The 21,311-nt window shown below is 44.6% G+C and overlaps 1 protein-coding gene across 1 annotated transcript; it reads left to right on the plus strand.

Moving 5' to 3' along the window:
- Positions 1-1,893: 1,893 nt before the first annotated feature.
- CTHRC1 (collagen triple helix repeat containing 1) lies at positions 1,894-20,489 on the plus strand. The gene is made up of 4 exons (XM_070748170.1): positions 1,894-2,391; positions 15,236-15,457; positions 17,644-17,860; positions 19,509-20,489. Exons 1-4 carry the CDS (start codon positions 2,248-2,250, stop codon positions 19,649-19,651), a joined length of 726 nt encoding a protein of 241 aa, XP_070604271.1. The 5' UTR covers positions 1,894-2,247; the 3' UTR covers positions 19,652-20,489.
- Positions 20,490-21,311: the final 822 nt, after the last annotated feature.

Here is a 21,311-nt window from a genome sequence, read left to right on the forward strand (position 1 = left end):
TGCTTCTGAAGTCTTATTTTTCACCCACATCAAAGTCTTAAGAGAAAAAATAAAGTGGAAAATTACACAATGGTCTATAATTCACATCACTGAAGAGTGTTCATCTGCAAGAAAAGTTTGAGGACTGCATTAAACATTTTAGAGATCTGATGCAAAAGAAAGAGCATATAACATGTCAACATTGAAATGAAATTGATCCTTGATCCTTTTATTATATTTATTTCATTGTTTATTATGTTATAGTTCTCATGTATATTATTATTATTATTATTATTATTATTATTATTATTATTATTATTATTTATTAGATTTGTATGCCGCCCCTCTCCGTAGACTCGGGGCGGCTCACAACAATAACAATGTAAGAACAAATCTAATAATTTAAAAATTATGTTTTGTTATGTTTTATAATGATATATATCAGCAATATACCTTTTCACTATCAGCAAAAATATGTTACACGCACGCACGCACGCACACACACACACACACACATATTCATAGATTTTCATGGGTACAGGTATGAACATTTTGGCATATTTGGGTTTCTTCCCGTGTAACTTTTGAATTGTTTCAGGGAGCCAGGAATCTCTAAAACTTACATGGGAAGAAACCCAAATATGCCAAGACCTTCATATATAGATATATAGATGTAGATTGTTGTGAGTTCGGGTTTTTCCCGTGTAATATTTTGAGTGTCTTTGCGATGTTTCAGTGAAATCATATTTGTCATCATCAGGCTGAAGTTATTGGCTTCGTGCTGAATAGAATAGAACAGAATAGAATTCTTTATTGGCCAAGTGTAATTGCACACACAAGGAATTTGTCTTTGGTGCCTATGCTCTCAGTGTACATTAAAAATACATTTGTCGAGAATCATTAGGTACAACACTTAATGATTGTCATAGGAGTCAAATAAGCAATGAGGAAACAATTAATAAAAATCTTAAGGATACAAGCAACAAGTTACGTACAGTCATACAGTCATAAGTGGAAGGAATGATGAGAAAACTAGTAGTAATAGTAGTGCAAACTTAATAAATAGTTTGACTTAATGATTGTCATGGAGTCAAATAAGCAATGAAGAAACGATCAAAATTAATAAAATCTTAAGGGTACAATACAAAGTTACAGTTATTGTTCGACTTCAATAATTACCGGTATCTCTTTATACTTCGTATAAAAAAACTTCCCACTGGAGAAAACGCTTTGTTCCCATTGCTTATTTCCTAACTTGAAATAAGACATCCGCCCCACACGGGGGTTTCACTTTCCCCGCTACTTCCAGGTGAAATTGAAACGTATTGCTGCTTCCCAAGTGTCACCTCTTCACTCCCCCACACCCACCATCTGCAATGCACTGCTTTGAAACACGAGAGCCTGGTGAGGAGCCGGGCCCTCGCGGTCAGGCTCGAAGGACCCTCGAAGGCAGAAAAGACGAGGCTGCTTCCCAAAGCCCGGCCTTCCTCCCAAACCAGGGGTAGGCAAAGTTGGCTCTTCTTTGACTTGTGGACTTCAACTCCCAGAATTCCTGAGCCAATCATGTTTGTTTGTTTGTTTATTTGCTTGTTTATTTTGTCCAATACAAAATAATATACAATGAAGGTTATAGAGGATATAGTAGAGATGATATATGAGATAGGAGACTATAGGACAGGGGACGGAAGGCACTCTAGTTTGCTTATGTACGCCCCTTACTGACCTCTTAGGAATCTGGAGAGGCCAACTGTCATAGTCTATGGGTAAAGTGCTTAGCTCGGGAATTCTGGGACTTGAAGTCCACATGCAACAGAAGAGCCAACTTTGCCTACTCCTGTCCCAAACGGTCCCCCACAAGCGGGAGAGGCCAACCTGTGGCGGGATAGCGAGCAGGGGAGCTCCCTCGCGCCCCCAGGTGGCCGAGGAGGGAGAGCGGGAAAATCGCATCGCCACCAGCCTCAACGCCCACCTTTGAGTTCTGTCTCGCCCGGAATAAAGTGGTGCTGGGGGGGGGGGGGAGCTACTTTCGCCGCCTTTTTTCCACACACACTCCCTCGCTGGTTCCTCCACTCCGGCCTCAGCTCTTCGGGTGGAGGCGCGCCTCTTTCTGAGGGGAGCCAGCGGCGCATTCCTGACCTCCCCTCAGGGGAAACAGGCGCTCTCCGGCGGTGAAAGCCTCCTCTGTGTGGCTGCGCCTGGCGGGACAGACAGACAGACAAGCAACGGGCCAGCCCCTCCCGGCTTCGCAGTCGCCGACGCTCGACGGCCATGAAGCTGTCGTCTCCAGCCGCGCTTTCGGCCGCTCTGTTGCTGCTGCTGCTTTTGCTGGCGGCCGCTTCGTCGCCCGGGACGTCGACGGAGACGCAGAAAGGGAAACAAAAGCCGGTCCGTCAGCGGGAGGTGGTGGACGTGGTGAGTCGGTGGTGCCCGGCGGTGCGGGGGCAACAGGGCGCCGCTGGAAAAGAAGAGCCCCCCCCCCCCCCCCCACGCGCGGCAGAGCACCTCATGGCTCCTTCTCCCGGGGCCGCGCACCGCCCCTTGGTGTGAAAGGACGGGGTGGGGATGGGGGGTGCCCCCCTTCTTTTCCTTGTGTAAAGATAGACGTAGGTACAGGTAGTCCTCGACTTACGACGGTTCCTTTTAGTGACTGTTTGTAGTTTACAACAGCTGGGAAAAATGGTTTCATGCAGGAGTGGGCTACTGCCTGCCAGGGGTGGGGGGACGCAGTTGGGTAGCGAAAATGGAGCTCCACACCAGAGCACCCAATTTGCACTGAAAGATGTTGAATGAAAATGCAGGATGTCCTGCATAAGCCACGCCCACAGTGTGGTAGTAATAATTTTGGTAATAATAATAATAATAATAATAATAATAATAATAATAATAATAATAATAATGTATTAGATTTGTATGCCACCCCTCTCTGAAGACTCGGGGTGGCTCACAACACAATACACAATATACAAATCCAATATTAAAAACATAAAAACCCTTATCATAAAAATGTTCATCACACTCGGTAGCCCTTCACTGGATTTAAGGCTGGCGTTTTTGCACTTCAGGATTCTTGCAGCATCCCCACAGGGTCAAGGGATCAAAATTCAAATGCTTGCCGAGTGGTTCATATTTACGACCCTTTGCAGTGCCCCAGGGTCATGCGCAGTGTTGTGTTGCTACCGATATGGATGGGGATGGTGGCGGGGTAGCCAAAGTTGTGCTGCACATGCAACTTCTGTTCTCCTGCATGCATGTGTGGTGCGTCCCAGTGTGTTGTGTCCTGGTGTGTTTTTGCATGCGCAGGAAAGTAAAATGTCGTGAGGGGGTGCGTGTGCGTGCATGAGATTTCAGTGATTGTTTACTTCTGTGCATGCGCGGAAGCAAAAAAAAATCACTGAAATCTCGCACACATGTCCCCTCATGATATTTTGTTTTCCTGCATATTTATTTATTTGATTTTTTTAAATGTCGCCCTTCTCCTTAAACTCAGGGCAGCTTACAACATGTTAGCAATAGCACTTTTTAACAGAGCCAGCATATTGCCCCCACAATCCGGGTCCTCATTTTACCCACCTTGGAAGAATGAAAGGTTGAGTCAACCTTGAGCTGGTGATGAGATTTGAACCGCTAACAGAATGCGCAGAAGCAAAAACATACTGGGACGCAACATGCCGGGACGCAGTGTGATCCCCTTTTGCGATCTTCTGACAAGCAAAGTCCATAAGGAAGGTTGTTTGACTTAAGCGCTATGTGATTCACTTAACAGCTGTCCTGATTCACTTAACAACCGTGGCAAGAAAAGGTCATAAAATGGGTCAAAACCCAACGAACCACCATCTCATTTAGTAACAGAAATTTTGGGCTTAATATGAGGTTGTATGTTGAGGACTTCCTCTATGTGCATTCTGGATGGAGGAGTCATATCCCCCAACCAAAACATGTAGTTGGGGGGATCCTAAGTGTAGCATCTTGCCTAGGTAGCCTTTTCCTCTGAAGCACAGCTTTGTTACAGGAGTAAGTTAATAATAATAATAATAATAATAATAATAATAATAATAATAATAATAATTATTATTATTATTATTATTATTATTATTATTATTATTATTATTATTATTATTATTATTTATTAGATTTGTATGCCACCCCTCTCCGAAGACTCGGGGCGGCTCACAACAACAATAAAAACAATATTATAGTAAAACAAATCTAATATTAAAAACATATAAAACCCTATCATTATTTAAAAAACCAAACAACACATTCATGCCAAACATAAAACAAAGTATAAAAGAGCCTGGGGGAAAGGAGTCTTGAGTAGTTTACGAAAGTTGCTCTTCTGTTAGTGACAATCTTATTGATTCTAACAATAATAGTACAAAAGGGTTGTACTCAATTGAATTTAATTGAAATAGGTTGATTTCAATTAAAATTAAACATGATGAAGCTAAAAGAAAGGAAAAGTGGATGGCAAGACGTTAGGCAGCAAAGAGACGGATGCATTGATTCTTCCTGTATTTTATATTTTAACTAACTCTCAGCCTTGAAATCAAGCCTATGTGTCATTTTGTTTAGCCTGGCTTACACCAGACAACTTTTTCTTGTGCAAAAATGTCTCAGAGTTGAATGAAGTTGGCTTCCTTTAAATTAGGTCTCAGTTTTCCCTCTTAGTGTGCCAAATAAGGAAAGCCATCTCATACTCAAGAGTTCTTATGTAAATAAGATCAGGCTGAAATTGGAGTTTGGATACCAACAATTGAAAGAAAGACCGCTTGGCCATCTGCTGTGGTGGGACTCAGAGGATGAGTAACTCAGTTGGTTTCCTCCAGTCTTGGTGATTTATTGAGTTGAGCATTTAGAGAGATTAGTGGCTTCTGAAACATTTTTCCTCACTGAAGGCATTCCTTTGTAAGCTGGAGGAATCATTACATTTGCTCTTGGGAATTATGTTTTTCATCATTGCTATACCTTCTTTCTACAACGTAGTGAGAGTGGAATTTACTTGTATGAGAAAATAGAATAGAATTCTTTATTGGCCAAGTGTGATTGGACACACAAGGAATTTGTCTTTGGTGCACATGCTCTTAGTGTACATAAACATAAAAAATTGTATGATAAAATCATACAAGTGAAGCAAAATGCTTTGGAATTAAAATGGTTAGACCTCAGTTATATAGTACATTTGTTGACATGAGTATCTGTACAGACTTCAAGTTTAATTTTGACTTCTGGTTCCATAGACACAGCAATTTAATCAAAGAATTTCTTTTAAATCTCCCCCCCCCCTCCGATACTCTTATTTCCAAATACTAACCCAAACGCCATCACTCTGCTAAACAAATAATTCCATCAACACTGGCAAACTATTTTCTAAGTCTGCACTACTATTAATCTTCTCACCATTCCCATCACCCATCTGTAACTTTGTGGCTTGTATCCTTACAATTTATATTGACTGGTTCCTAATATGATTTGATTGCTTGTATATACCCGGACTATCATTAAGTGTTGTACCTTATGATTCTTGATGAATTTATCTTTCCTTTTATGTAAACTGAGAGCATGTCCTCCAAGACAAATTCCTTGTGTGTCCAATCCCACTTGACCAATAAAATTCTCTTCTCTTCTCTTCTCTTCTGTTCTGTTCTCTTCTCTACTTTTCTCCTCTACTTTTCTCCTCTCGTCTCCTCTCGTCTCCTCTCGTCTCCTCTCGTCTCCTCTCGTCTCCTCTCGTCTCCTCTCGTCTCCTCTCGTCTCCTCTCGTCTCCTCTCGTCTCCTCTCCCCTCCCCTCCCCTCCTCCCCTCCCCTCCTCTTCTCCTCTCCTCTCCTCCTCCCCTCCCCTCCCCTATTCTATTCTATTCTATTCTATTCTATTCTAAACAAGTCTGATCCTTCTCGGGTTTTCATGATCAGCCCAGGTCAACGCCATCTCTGCAACTGCTTAGTGACAGCTAAGCGTAATTGGCAATTCATGCATAAAAGCAAGATCAAATAGAGAGGACCTACTATTGTAAACAACTGTACCAGTCTTTGAGTTTATCGAAGATCATTTTAATTTGAAGAAAAACTATGAAGCTTCCGGAACACCCTTCTCCAAACTTTGCCTGCAGTTCTTAGCTAACAAAGCCATTCAGATACTTCTGAAGGGCACCATAATGTTGGGGAAGGCTGCTTCAGTGCTGTGTAGTTGGAATTCGGTTCAGAAATGGACTTTTGCTGCTTATGAAGACCTCTTCCTTCCCCACCCCCTCTCATGCACCCACCCACCAGCTTTTTGTCTGCCTCACTCTTTCAAAACATGCCTTTCCTCGGATGCGGTTTGATATTCCAATCAGTCTTGCCTGCCTCAGAAATTCCACACACTCTTAGAATGAGCCAACCAGATACTTCGTACAATCCTCTCACTGATTTCCTCCAAAATGATGATTATGCTGCTTACTTTTTCTCATATTTTTAGAAATAGCATTTCGCTTTCAAGATGCTCTTCCTCTGGGTTTACTGGCATCGACAATAGTAGTAGCAGACTGGTTAATTCTGCCCTCTCTTCTTAAGAGGAGGCTTGGAAGAAATAACCTATTATTATATTTTCTGCTCTATGCTCTTTCTTGGCTCCTGCTAAGCTTGTACTATCCATTTCTAAGCAGTTTGTCAAAAAGTGAAACAACAACAAAAAACCCCAGGAGAAATGCCTATACAGTGGTACCTCTACTTAAGAACTTTTCAAGATAAGAACTGGGTTTTCAAGATTTTTTTGCCATTTTCTACTTAAGAACCCGAGCTCGGAAAAATTTCCCAGGAAATTTTAGAGCAGCACGAAGGCCCGTCCAGTTTCCTGCCATTCCCCTTTTAATCCCGGCCATGTAGGCTGCCAGAGGAGCCTTTTGGTGGCGCTTAAGGAGGCTTTGGCAGTCCAGAGCGAACGAAGCATTTTCCTTTCTCTGGGCGCTTGGAGAGGGAATAAACCTCTGCCAGTGCCCAGAGAAAAGAAACGCTCCCTTCGCTCTGGGCAGCCGAGGAGTCAGCACAGCGAAGGAAAGGCGCCGGCTACAAAGCGAGTGAGCAGTGACTTCTTCCTTCGGCAGTGACTGTCTTCCTCCTCTTCAATTCTGAGCTTTTCTTTCTTTCCTAATGGGTTTGCACACAATATTTGCTTTTACATTGATTCCTGTTGTGGTTCCGTCTGAGGCCCCTCCGGGAACGGCTGACCTTCTGTCGGTTTCCAGCTCAGAGGGAGAGGCTGAGGAACAGGAGGTGCAGACAGACGAGGAGGAATCCCAGGCTGAAGAAGAGGGAGGACAGCCAGAGTCCCACCAGGGGGAGCTCTCCTCAGCAAGCAGCCTGGATTCCTTAGAGGAAAGTGCACAAGCCATAATTGATCTGCGACAACGAAGAGCTAATCAGAGACGGAGTCAATTGGCTAAATACTTTCAGCATTAAAGTGGCAGCAGCTGGGTTTGGGTGTGGTGCTCTTGGGAAAGGCTAAAAGGCAGACCCACCCTTCCTGGCTTGTGGAGTTTTATCTTTGAGAGTCGTGGGACCTGACTGTGAACTTTGGTGTCTTGGAATCCTGGTTTGTGCCTTTGACTATTGAAACCTTGGGGGGGGGGGGGGGGTGCCAGCAAGAAGCTTGCTGTATTGTCTGGACATCAGGACCCTGCTGTACTGTATTATATCCTGTCTGTTGGGAAGAACAGGTTTTCCTCTGTGCTTATTTTTTCCAGTTATAAAATACTTTTGGCTTTTACCAGAGTGTCTGGCTGTTTTTTCCAGTTGGTGTTGAGGTCTGGGGGAACCCAGACAGAACAGTATAAAACTCCACCAACCACCAGACACCTGGTGCTCATTTTGGAGGGGTGGTTTGGTTGTTTTTTTTCTTGCTCTCTGCTGCTGGTTCCTTGTTGGACATCTTTTGCTTGTTGGCTTCCTGTTTTTGCCTGCCACCATGGATGTTTCTGCAGCTGACATGCAGGCTGTCTTTGCAGAGTTGCGAGGGGACATTGCTCAGTTGACCCAGACAGTCCTGTTATTACAACGCCAAGTGGAGGTTTTGTCCCAGGCGGCCCCACCCCAGGCGGCACCTGTGGTACCTCCTCCAGCACCTTTGCCCAGAAGGAAATGTTTTGTGGCGATGCCGGAAAAGTTCTGGGGGGACCGGCGACTGTTTTCTGCGTTCCAGAGCCAGGTGCAGCTTTTTATCAACGCTCAGATGATGCACTTCCCAGGGGATGACCACAAGGTGGCGTTTCTGTGTAGTTTGTTGGCTGGCCCTGCAGCGTCGTGGGTGGCACCTTACCTGGCCCGGGATGACCCGCTACTCCAGAACTACAACACTTTCTGTGACCTGCTGCGTCACCAATTTGCGGACCCGGTGCAGGAGCAGACGGCCACGCGGGCGCTGAAGCAATTACGCCAGGGTTCGCGCCCCCTGGCGGACTATATGGCTGACTTTCGGTCTCTGGCCGGGCAAGTCCAGTGGAATGAGGCTGCCCTGATCGAGGCCTTTCAGGATGGACTATCAGACACGATGTTGGACGAACTGGTGCATGAGGTGATGCCCGGCACGTTGGACGCTTTGGAGCGGCATTGCTTGGCAATAGAGGCCAGGCTGTTGGCCAGGGAAGTCCGTCGAGCGGGACGGTCCAACCCCCGTGCGTCAGGCGTCCCGCCGACACCTGTTCCGCGGCGGGGGTTGTCGACCGTAAGCACTCCGGCTCCGGTCCCTGCGCCCCGACGTTTTTCACCAGCGCTGCCTCCACGCCTGATGGATCGTGTTGCTGCCGGGGAGCCGATGGACGTGAGTTACGCCCGACCCCGACAGACCCCGGAGGAACGAGGGCGTCGGCGGGCAGCTGGGTTGTGCTTCTATTGCAGGGCCCCGGGACATTTTGCTGTCGTTTGTCCCCACAAGAGGCAGAGCACGGTGGCTGCCGTCGTTCCCGTACCCTACAGTTCTCCCGTGCTTCCCATGGCGTCCCCTGTGCAGTTACAGGAGACAACCCCTTGTGTCCCCGTCCCTGCCCTGAACTCTCCGATGGCGGGGCCTTCGTCTGGATGTCCTCCGTCGCCGGAACGATCGGGAAACGAGGGGGGCCCGGCTTGGTGGCAACACTAGGTCGGGCGGGGATCCCACTTTCTTCTGACTCCACGACTCCCGAATTCGGACCGTTTCGACACCTGACGCTTGCGGTGACTCTGCATATCGCGCAACGGACTCGGACTTATCCCGCGTTGGCCCTCGTGGATTCGGGGGCGACGACGAACTTCTTGGACGAAGCCTTTGCCCAACGTCATTCCTTGCCCCTTTGTCCTGTTACCCCGCCATTAACTGTGGAGACTATCGATGGGCGGGTTTTGCTGGCTGGTCCCATCCGTTTCCAGACCCTGCCGGTGCGGATGTGCATTGGAACTCATGAGGAGGCCCTACAGTTTTATGTTACCAAGGGGCTTCATTTTCCCCTCGTGTTGGGGTTGTCATGGCTGCGTGCACATGACCCGCATGTGGTGTGGTCCCAGAACCTGGTCACATTCTCCAGTTTGCAGTGCGTGGACCATCACCGACATGTGTGCGCAGCCCACGGCCCAGTAGTTCCCGCGATCCAATTACCCCGTTGGCTCGAGGAATTCGCCGATGTGTTCAATGAGAAGGAGGCGGATCGGCTACCACCGCATCGGACGTATGACTGTGCCATCGACCTGCTCCCTGACGCCAAGCTCCCGGCTGGTCGTTTGTACTCCATGTCCGAGCCGGAGCTTGTGGCCCTCAAGGAGTTTGTGGAGAAGAATTTGGCCAAGGGATTTATTCGGCCATCCAAGTCCCCTTTGTCTGCCCCTGTTTTGTTCGTGAAAAAGAAAACGGGCGATCTTCGCCTCTGCTGTGACTATCGCCGCCTTAACGCCATCACGGTGCGGAATAGGTACCCCTTGCCCTTGATCCCTGAACTCATGGACCGGTTGCGGACGGCAACGGTATTCACCAAAATCGATTTGCGCAGTGCGTACAATTTGGTCCGGATGCGGGCCGGGGATGAGTGGAAGACAGCGTTTGGCACGCGTTACGGCCACTTTGAATATACAGTGATGCCATTTGGCCTCACCAACGCCCCGGCCGTGTTTCAACATCTGATGAACGACGTGTTCCGGGACATGTTGGACCATTTTGTGGTGATTTACCTTGATGACATTTTAGTGTATTCCCCGAACCATGCCTTGCATTTGAACCATTTGCGCCGGGTCCTGCTCCGGTTGCGGGAGCAGCATTTGTATGCCAAGCTGGAGAAGTGCCAATTCTTCCAGACTACCGTCGAATTCCTTGGGCACATTTTGTCTCCAGGCGGCATTTCCATGGACCCGGGCAAAGTGGCCGCACTTCAGTCTTGGCAACCTCCACGACGGGTGAAAGACGTACAACGTCTTTTGGGGTTTGCGAACTACTATCGGGCTTTTGTTCCGGGGTATGCCACGTTAACCACGCCCTTGACTCGGTTGTTACAAAAACAAGTCCCGTTTGGTTGGGGGGAGGCGGAACAGCGGGCTTTTGATGCCCTGAAAGCGGCGTTCATGGCGGAACCGCTTCTGCGCCATCCTGATCCCGCTCGGCCGTTTGTGTTAGAAACAGACGCTTCAGATGTAGCGGTTGGCGCAGTGCTCCTCCAAGCCCATCGTCCCGGTGACATGTTGTTTCCGTGTGCCTACTTCTCCCGGAAATTGTCTCCCTCGGAAAGGAATTATACTATTTGGGAGAAGAAACTCTTAGCGGTGAAGGCTGCCTTTGAGCATTGGCGGCATTACCTGGAGGGGGCCCGTCATCAAATCGAGGTACGGACGGATCACCGGAACCTCGAGTATTTGCAGACGGCTCGGAAGTTAAACCAGAGACAGATCCGTTGGTCCTTCTTTTTCGCGCGGTTCAATTTCCGCATCAGGTACACTCCCAGTGCCCAGAACCCTCGAGCAGATGCCTTGTCGCGCAAGCCGGAGTACACGCACCCGAGGGAGCCGGCTCCTCTGCAGACAGTTGAACCCCCTGCAGCTTTGGCTGCCACTCAGGACCCAGTGGACTTGCGTCGCCGTTTACGGGAGGCGCAGCGGGAGGATGGGTTTGTAGCGCAGAGAGTGCGGGAGTTAACACCCAATTCCCCCTGGACGTTTCAAGACGGTCTGCTTCGGTACCGGGGGCAGCTGTATGTTCCCGCCGGGCCAGTGAGAGGGTTGATTATGACCCAGTGTCATGACTGTCCAGTGGCGGGGCATTTTGGCCTGTTCAAAACATTGGAGCTGGTCTCTCGGACATTCTGGTGGCCACGCATCCAAGATGATGTGCGTTCCTATGTGGCCACCTGTGTCCGGTGTCGTACGGCCAAGGGGGTGACTGGAGCCCCACCGGGATTACTGCAACCTTTGCCCACGCCTGAGAGACCCTGGGGTGCCGTGTCCATTGACTTTGTAACTCATTTGCCTTCCTCTGCTCGCTTCACGGTAGTCATGGTGGTGATGGACATGCTCACCAAGATGGTCCATTTTGTACCTTGCACTAGGGTGCCCAATGCCCAACTCACGGCTCAAATGTTTATCAGCCACGTGTTTAGGTTACATGGGCTCCCGGATCGAGTGGTCTCTGATAGGGGAACACAATTCACAGCCCGGTTTTGGCGGGAATTGATGTCGGCCCTGAATGTGTCCGTGTGCCTCGCATCGACGCAGCACCCCCAGACCGATGGAGGCACAGAAAAAGTTATAGGGATACTGGAGCAATACCTGAGGTGTGTCGTGGCGGATCGCCAGACTGATTGGTCCCGGTTCCTCCCTGTAGCGGAGTTCGCTTTTAACAACTCCCGCCACTCATCGACCCGGCTCACGCCCTTTTTCGCAAATTATGGTTTCCACCCTCGCTTCTTTCCCTTGACCCTCCTAGATTCCCCGGTGCCTGCTGCTGAGGACTTTCTCTCGGAGCTGCAGGCGGTCCACGAAATGGTGAAGAGGTACCTGAATAAAGCCAAGGAGGACTACAAGAGGGTGGCTGATCGCTCCAGACGGGATGTGACCCCCTTGGTGGTGGGGGATCAGGTGTGGCTGTCCACGAAATACGTAGCCTCTGAATTACCCCGACACAAATTAGATCCCCGGTTCCTGGGTCCTTTTCCCGTTGAGCGGGTGATCAATCCGGTGGCCTATCGGCTCACCCTGCCAGCCAACTTGCGGGTTCACCCTGTGTTTCACCGTTCACTGTTAGTCCCTGTTCCTCCCGATTGTCCGCTCCGTCCCAATGTTCCCGTGTTTCCTGCCCCGTGTGTTCGTGACCACCTCCCTGAAGCTATGGTACATGACATTGTGGATTCCCGTTGGGTGGACGGTTGCTTCCAGTACAAGGTGCAATGGGTGGAGGGGGACCCTGAGGATTGCTCCTGGGTGGAAGCGGCGTTGTTGGACGCTCCCGACCTTATTCGGGATTTTCACGCCCAGTTCCCTCAGAGACCGCGTCCTCTCCGCTGGCAGGTGGGGAGGGGCCTTCCACGGGGGGATGGTGTTGTGGTTCCGTCTGAGGCCCCTCCGGGAACGGCTGACCTTCTGTCGGTTTCCAGCTCAGAGGGAGAGGCTGAGGAACAGGAGGTGCAGACAGACGAGGAGGAATCCCAGGCTGAAGAAGAGGGAGGACAGCCAGAGTCCCACCAGGGGGAGCTCTCCTCAGCAAGCAGCCTGGATTCCTTAGAGGAAAGTGCACAAGCCATAATTGATCTGCGACAACGAAGAGCTAATCAGAGACGGAGTCAATTGGCTAAATACTTTCAGCATTAAAGTGGCAGCAGCTGGGTTTGGGTGTGGTGCTCTTGGGAAAGGCTAAAAGGCAGACCCACCCTTCCTGGCTTGTGGAGTTTTATCTTTGAGAGTCGTGGGACCTGACTGTGAACTTTGGTGTCTTGGAATCCTGGTTTGTGCCTTTGACTATTGAAACCTTGGGGGGGGTGTGCCAGCAAGAAGCTTGCTGTATTGTCTGGACATCAGGACCCTGCTGTACTGTATTATATCCTGTCTGTTGGGAAGAACAGGTTTTCCTCTGTGCTTATTTTTTCCAGTTATAAAATACTTTTGGCTTTTACCAGAGTGTCTGGCTGTTTTTTCCAGTTGGTGTTGAGGTCTGGGGGAACCCAGACAGAACAGATTCCTATGTGAAAAATTGCTTCTACTTAAGAACGTTTCTACTTAAGAACCTGGTCACGGAACGAATTAAGTTCTTAAATAGAGGTACCACTGTAGGCTGCTTTTTTATTTAACTTGGAGAACAAAACTAAATCAAGAAGATCTAGAAGAGTGATGGCGAACCTTTTAGACACTGAGTAGCCAAACACGCACATTCATGGGCATGTGGGCATACGCAGCAGACACCCAAAGATCAGTGGGCCAGTGGGAGGCAGGGCATCCCAAAACCGGCAGTGCAGCAAGAGGTAAGATCTTTTTTTGGTGAGCTTCTGTTTCAGCATTTGCAGTGAAACAAGCTCACAAAAAAACCCCCAAGGAGATCTGGCCTGGGTCGGCAGCATGCGTGCCAGCAAAGAGGGATCTGCATGCTACCTGTGGCACATGTGCCATAGGTTTGCCATCACAGATATAGAAGTATTAAAAGAAGAAATTAAACTAAAAACCTACAGTCAAATTTTAAAATACACCATATGCCATTAAGACTAAGACCAGTTGAACAAAATCATACTTATCATAATTTGGAACAGAGAAAAAGGTAATGAGAGTTGTGGTCTCTTGAGACATACAGGTATTTATGTTTTGTGATACATTTAATATTGACAACATTGGTGCCCTAGTCCTCAAATTCATAGCACAGAAGGAAAAGACAAGAGAGAGAGAGAAAATGAAAGCAAAGCAACTCAGGCCCAAATTTAGAATATTGATGCTTTAATAACCTTATCTTTGATGGGAATTGATTACTCAGGAAGAGAATTCCCCAAGCAGACGATCTCACAATCTTCAGAGAAGACAGATTTTAAAAGATTAACAGAGTTGGAAGGGATCTTACAGGTCATCTAGTCCAACCCCTTGCCCAAGCAGGAGATCCTACATCTGCCTCTACCTAGGATCGCATTCACAATAGCATTAGCAATAGCATTTAGACTTATATACTGTGATTTCACAGTTCTCTCTAAGTGGTTTACAAAATCAGCCTATTGCCCCCAACAATCTGGGTCCTCACTTTACCCAACTCGGAAGGATGGAAGGCTGAGTCAAACTTGAGCTGGTGGTGAGATTTGAACTACTGAACTACAGCTAGCAGTTAGCTGAAGTAGCTTGAAGTGCTGCACTCTAGCCACTGCACGACCCTGGCTCTTTATTTATGTAACAGATTTAAAATATCTTTTTAATTTTAATTTACATCCATTTGATTCACTGAGAATAATTTTGAAATATAAATGTTTTGGATTTGCTGGTTATTGAAACGGATGTCCATGTGCCGCCTCTATGTTGGTTGAGGCAGGCAGGATTCCCTTGCGCACCATCTGTTGGGGGTCAGGGGAAAGGGAGGGTCTTGCCTTCTCTTTCTGCTCAAGATCCCCATGGACAATTGGTGGGCCACTGTGTGATACAGAATGCTGGACTCAATGGGCTTTGGCCTGATTCAGCATGGCTCTTCTTATGTTCTTATGTACTACTAGAGATTAAAGGAATGATGGGGTTGATTACCTGGTTCTGTGTTCGAAAGACTCTAACATGGATTAGAATGTTTCAAGATTGATGTGATACATGTTCCCCTATACCAGTGATGGTGAACCTATGGCACGGGTGCCACAAGTGGCACGCGGAGCCATATTACAGGCACGTGAGCCATTGCGTTGGCTCAGTTCCAGCACACATGTATGCACCAGTCAGCTGATTTTCAGCTTGCATGGAGGCTCTGGGAGGGTATTTTTGGCTTCCGGAGGGCCTCTGTGGGGATGGATGAGGGCAGGTGAGATAGTGTATGCGCACATGCTTTCGGCACATGATGGAAAAAGGTGCCCTATACTCTGAACAATGATTTCAAGTTGTTTTAAAAATGTAAACACAAACTAAATTATCTATTTGACATCAATTATCTATTTGACATCGATATTCACTTGAAAGTATGACTATTTTTCCCCAAATGGATGGTTTTCAGTTTGCTAAATAAGTGGGTTTCCCCCCATCTAAATCTACCATTTTTGTACTATCGTCCTCTCTGTCATAAGTAAATGTAATAATGCCTGTGTGATGCCAACGTACCTTTTTATTTCTCAGTATAATGGGATGTGTATGCAAGGACCTACTGGTTTTCCTGGAAGGGATGGAAACCCTGGAATCAACGGAATACCTGGGACTCCAGGTATCCCTGGCAGAGATGGGCTTAAAGGAGAAAAAGGAGAATGCATGCAAGAAAGCTTTGTGGAATCCTGGACCCCTAACTATAAGCAATGCTCATGGAGTGCCTTGAACTATGGCATAGACCTTGGAAAAATTGCAGTAAGTATGCACAACTATAGCACAATATGTAGGCCACCAAGATAGGGTGAGGAATTTGTTCCATAATGCTTTTGCTTGACTAATGATTTGTTCCTTTCTAGGGGCTACGTAGTATCCAGTTTTGACAAAGCTAGATAGCCTGCATACATGTATGGTCCCAGATCACCTTTGGAATTGGCAAAAACACTGTGTCCTGGGTTTTTTTAGGTTTCAGTATGGGAAAGAGTCAAAATGGATGTTTGATGTTTCAGCTGTAAATCTGAAGCTCTGTCTGCTTTTATAAGTGGGTCTTTGATTATATACCATATGTTTCAGAGTATAAGATGCACCTTTTTCCTCCTTAAAAGAGGCTAAAAATTTGGGTGTGTCTTATACTCTAAATGTAGCTTTTTCAAAGCTTTTTTCCCAGCCCTAATTAGTTGCTAACAATCTTCCCGGCTTCCTATTCCCTCTGAAGAAGGGTTTTTTCCAGCCCTAAGTCCTATTTGATGACATGTTGACATCATTGACCAAGGTCCCAGTAAGCCTAAGGTGGATCTTCAAATAATAATAATAATAATAATAATAATAATAATAATAATAATAATGATGATGATGATATATATGATGATGGTATATAATCAAAGACCCACTTATAAAAACTTATATAATAATAATAATAATGATGATGATGATGATAATAATAATAATAATTTATTAGATTTGTATGCTGCCCCTCTCCGGAGACTCAGAGCGGCTCACAACAATAATAAACAGTGTACAAATCCAATACTTAAAAAAAACAATTCATAGATATAAATACATTATTTTGTACAGTATTCGGATTTGGATAGCAAACACTTCAACATGATTAGAGTCAAGTTGTCTGACTAACCCTATATGGTGGGATGGATTTCCTTTATCTTTTGCTACCGGTTTGCTGTGCACGCAGCATGAGGAGTCTCATATGCAGGCGTGTGTGCTTGCATGTGTTCCCAGCGTGATTTTGTTTCTGTGCATGCACAGGAAGCAAAAATGCACTGAAATCTCAAGAGGGGACATGCATATGTGCGAGATTTCGTCGATTTTTGCTTCCATGCATGCACAGAAGCTAAAAATTGGTGAAATCTTGCACGTGCGTGAGATTTTATTTATTTATTTATTTATTTATTTATTTATTTATTTATTTATTTATTTATTTATTTATTTATTTATTTATTATTTAGATTTGTATGCCGCCCCTCTCCGCAGACTCGGGGCGGCTCACAGCAGATTTTGCTTCTGCGCATACACAGGAAGTAAAAAATTACCAAAATTAAAGAAAAAAAAGGTGGTGGCGGCTGAAGGGCTGGCACTAATATGGTCGCGTGCAAATTGCACAATCTGGCAGCCACTACCAGTGCACAGTCGCCTACCGCACCGCTAGCAACCCACCACCTCTATATGGCAATACGAGGAAGTAACAATTTTAATGAGTTAATAGCAGATGGGCTTTTAGTACTTTTATTCAAAATAGACAGTCAGTTTTTGCAGCTTCAGAATGACTGATTAATGCATAAAAACCATTCAATAAAAAGACATTTAAAACAAATCAGTATCTGATTATAAACCTTTAACCTTTGACAGAGCTTAGTAGCTGAATGTCTACTTTGCATTAAAATGTTTCTGGCATTTCCAGAGGGGTTGAAAAAGATTCCTGATTGAAATTCCTAATTTTCTATTAGACCTGGACCTGTTGACTGGATCTGCACATTAAGCCACAATGTGGCTTGTTTGGTTTTGGCCTAGTCTATGACCCAGCCACTGAAGTTTGTAAACTTGGCTTAGGTGTGAATTCAGCCAACAAATTCGGCAGATTTCTTCAGGAAATTACCCAGACTATGACTGTACTTTCATCAATACACACAACACAAAGAAACTTCCTCAGTCAGAAAATTTATTGTATGAAATGATCCTTGCCACTTTGGATAATTTTTTTAAAATAATAAAAAAAAATAGTATCTTAAATATAAGGACTGTACAATTGGAACAATTCATTCATCATTACCGTCTGACACTTTTTTCCCAATTACTTTTTTATTTGAGCTTTATGAAATTGATCTTTATTAATAGCTCCAGCATATCTTGGGGTTACTCCTATTGTGAAACAGCAATTGGTTAGGATAATTGTATTTTCTTCAAAATTTCACTTGATTCTTTTCTCACAGGAATGTACATTCACCAAGATGCGTTCCAACAGTGCTTTAAGAGTTCTTTTCAGTGGATCACTTCGACTTAAATGTAGAAATGCCTGCTGTCAACGCTGGTATTTTACTTTTAATGGGGCTGAGTGCTCTGGACCACTTCCTATTGAAGCTATAATTTATTTAGATCAAGGAAGCCCTGAGTTAAATTCTACTATTAATATACACCGCACATCTTCAGGTAAGTACTGGAGTCGTATAATAAAACAAGCATTTTTGTGCTAAAGGGTGGAAATGATGAAGAGATTGGGAATGTAATAGCAAATAAACTTCTTATGACAAGTCAATGGATTAGTATAGCTCAATATTCTTTTCAGATGCTAAACAGTCAAAGGAGTTTAAATTATCCAATCTTAAAGCATTTAACTCAAGCGCTATGAAGCAGATACAATGTTAACCATGTCTGAATTCTCATATTGTCAATAAATACTGAACCACAAATTAGCCAAACATATAGTATTTTGATTTCGGGGGTTTCATAGAAACTGAATCAACTTGTGGTATGGTACATGGCGTGCCATGTAAATCCAGAAAATTGAGAGTATAAGATTAATTGTAGATAAAGGTCACGCAGAGAATAATAATCTTTATCTTCTGCGGTGCCATTTCAATAGAAAAAAAACCCGACTAAAAAAACAACATCCAAGAGAAATGATAATCTTCTATGTTTCTATCAACAGTTAAATAAAAATCCTTTAATTTCCCATTAAAAGGCCAAAACAGTAGTACCGCCATCTACAAACGCCTCTACTTACGAACTTTTTAAAATAAGAACTGGGTGTTCAAGATTTTTTTGCCTCTTCTCAAGAACCATTTTCCACTTACACCCGAGCCTCTGAAACTGTAACTGGAAAAGGCAGGGAGAAACCTCTGTGGGGACTCTCTAGGAATTTGTATTTGTATTTGTATTTATTAGATTTGTATGCCACCCCTCTCCGAAGACTCGGGGCGGCTAACAACAAGAAAAAAGACAATGTAAACAAATCTAATATTAAAAATAATCTAAAAAACCCCAATTTAAAGAACCAATCATACATACAAGCATACCATGTATAAATTCTATAAGCCTAGGGGGAAGGGAAAATTTCAATTCCGACATGCCTGACGACAGAGGTGGGTTTTAAGGAGCTTGCGAAAGGCAAGGAGGGTGGGGGCAACTCTGATATCTGGGGAGAACTGGTTCCAGAGGGTCGGGGCCGCCACAGAGAAGGCTTTTCTCCTGGGTCCCGCCAAACGACATTGTTTAGTCAACGGGACCCAGAGAAGGCCAACTCTGTAGGACCTAACCGGTCGCTGGGATTCGTGCGGCAGAAGGCGGTCCCGGAGATATTCTGGTCCGATGCCATGAAGGGCTTTATAGGTCATAATCAACACTTTGAATTGTGACTGGAAATTGATCGGCAACCAATGCAGACTGCGGAGTGTTGGTGTAACATGGGCATACCTTGGGAAGCCCATGATTGCTTTCACAGCTGCATTCTGCACGATCTGAAGTTTCCGAACACTTTTCAAAGGTAGCCCCATGGAATCTCCTGGGAGGAAACAGGACCGGAAAAGGCAGTGAGAAGCCTCCATGGGGCCTCTCTAGGAATCTCCTGGGAGGAAATAGGGCTTCCATCCTCCCTGTGGTTTCCCTAATCGCACCCATTATTTGCTTTTACATTGATTCCTGTGGGAAAAATTGCTTCCTCTTACAAACTTTTCTACTTAAGAACCTGCTCACGGAACAAATTAAATTTGTAAGTAGAGGTACCACTGTAAGGTTTTATGTATTGATACTGCTCACTTTGCTATATAGATGTAATCAATGCTTTTTATATATTGAACAGTGGAAGGATTATGTGAAGGAATCAATGCTGGACTGGTCGATATTGCCGTTTGGGTTGGGACTTGCTCAGATTACCCAAGAGGAGATGCATCAACGGGATGGAACTCAGTGTCTCGCATAATTATAGAGGAACTGCCAAAATAGAGCTTTCAACCTCTTCTTACTATCCTCAAAACAACATCCAGGACTTTATGCAATCTCTTTTTGGTTTGTTTTTCTACATGAAAATATACATTGGATTATAGTGTGCAAATCTATTTATAGAAATAAGGTAAAAAAAATCTCTGTTTGAGCCACGTTTGACTTCAAATGATTTAAACAGCTAAGTTTATGTGTAGGTTTTTTTTTTGCCAGCTACACAAAAGTGATTTGTTTCCAAGATGTTTTTGGATTTCTTGGGAATTCATGGTCTGTGCTAACCAAGCCTGAGCCTGTTTAACTCTTGAATCCACAGGAGCCAGCCTGGTGCTGGCCCCCACAGAAGTCTTACAGAAATACCATTAAGACAATTAATGTTCCATTTTTTATTCTATGTATCTTTAGCATTTTTCTACATTTGGGAATATAGCTCCTAAAGGAGCAGTTTGTATTAATGATGACTTTTCTATCAATTCTATATATCCTTGTATTTGTTCAAAAGGGAAATCTACATAGTCAATGTTAATTTTATATTTTTTTAAAAACAACTTTTTATTCAAGTGCATCTTCTCCATTCTCCCAATGTATGATTTGTTTTCTAAGCTTCAAGTTCCTATTCAAAAGAAATTAGAAAACTAATTTTCTTGTGATTCGTGAAACAATAAAATAAATGACTTTAAAAAAATGACCTGGTAAAAATTATTGCAATTGTAATACAGTAATGTAGTAAACCTGTATTTTTATTTAGTGGTATAGCTGTCATCTTGATGTATTATGTAGAAGCTATGCCAGGCATGGTGGAAGATATATGTAATTTTTGATTTAAATAAAAATGTAAGAGCAAGTCAATGTATGAATGTGAGTCAATATCTAAAAGTTTAAACAAAAGTTAGTGAAATGTATAAATTAATATGATTTTTAAGTCTATGTACGTCATATTCACATACAATTTTAACCTCTATAGCAGGAGTGTTAAACTCAGGGCTACCCTGGAAATAGTAAAGGACCAACCCATGGTGCCTCTACAAATAAAATGGAGCTGATGAGGGCTGCACACAGAGTTCACCAGCTCCATTTTCACTGGCAGATGGTTGTAGGAGGCCATCCCAGCTGAAAACATTTTCATTGGCAGAGCATTCAAGCCACCAGAGGTGTCCCCCAACATAAGTGACAGCTATGCCCATTCTGTCCACATCCTCCTTGCCAAACACAAACCTGATATGCCCCTAAATGAAATCGAGTTTGACCACCCTCCTGTATAGGATACTACAAATATGAACAAAATGTTAATTTTTAAACTATTTACAAATGCATACGTACATTATTTTGGAACGTTTGATCTCAAATATTAGCCTTAGCTGTTTGCTGTCAGGATTTAGAGACATTATTACCCATTGTTCCTATTTGTATGATTTGATATTAGTAACACACATAAATGAAATCTCCAAAATTAGACTACGGTATGTGGAAATACACATATAAGATTTTTATGTTTATATTGGTAATTCTTTTGCAACTTTGTTGAGTGTTACTATTTAAAAAAACCTTTAGCTTAAGCAGAATTGTAAAAATTAAGTCAACATATTCTTTAATTTAGATAAGGTATAGTGCTTCTATAGTATATAACTTGTTTTTTTTAATCATTTTATTAGATCACAAACAAAAT

The sequence above is a fragment of the Erythrolamprus reginae genome, chromosome 3 (assembly GCF_031021105.1).
Source record: "Erythrolamprus reginae isolate rEryReg1 chromosome 3, rEryReg1.hap1, whole genome shotgun sequence".
NCBI lineage: Eukaryota > Metazoa > Chordata > Lepidosauria > Squamata > Dipsadidae > Erythrolamprus > Erythrolamprus reginae.

Bases quoted from the DNA above. Each gene is read 5' to 3' on its own strand.
- CTHRC1 (XM_070748170.1), top strand. From the start codon at position 2,248: ATGAAGCTGTCGTCTCCAGCCGCGCTTTCGGCCGCTCTGTTGCTGCTG. The intron at 2,392-15,235 runs GTGAGTCGGTGG...TTTATTTCTCAG, and splicing joins AGCGGGAGGTGGTGGACGTG to TATAATGGGATGTGTATGCA. The intron at 15,458-17,643 runs GTAAGTATGCAC...CTTTTCTCACAG, and splicing joins TAGACCTTGGAAAAATTGCA to GAATGTACATTCACCAAGAT.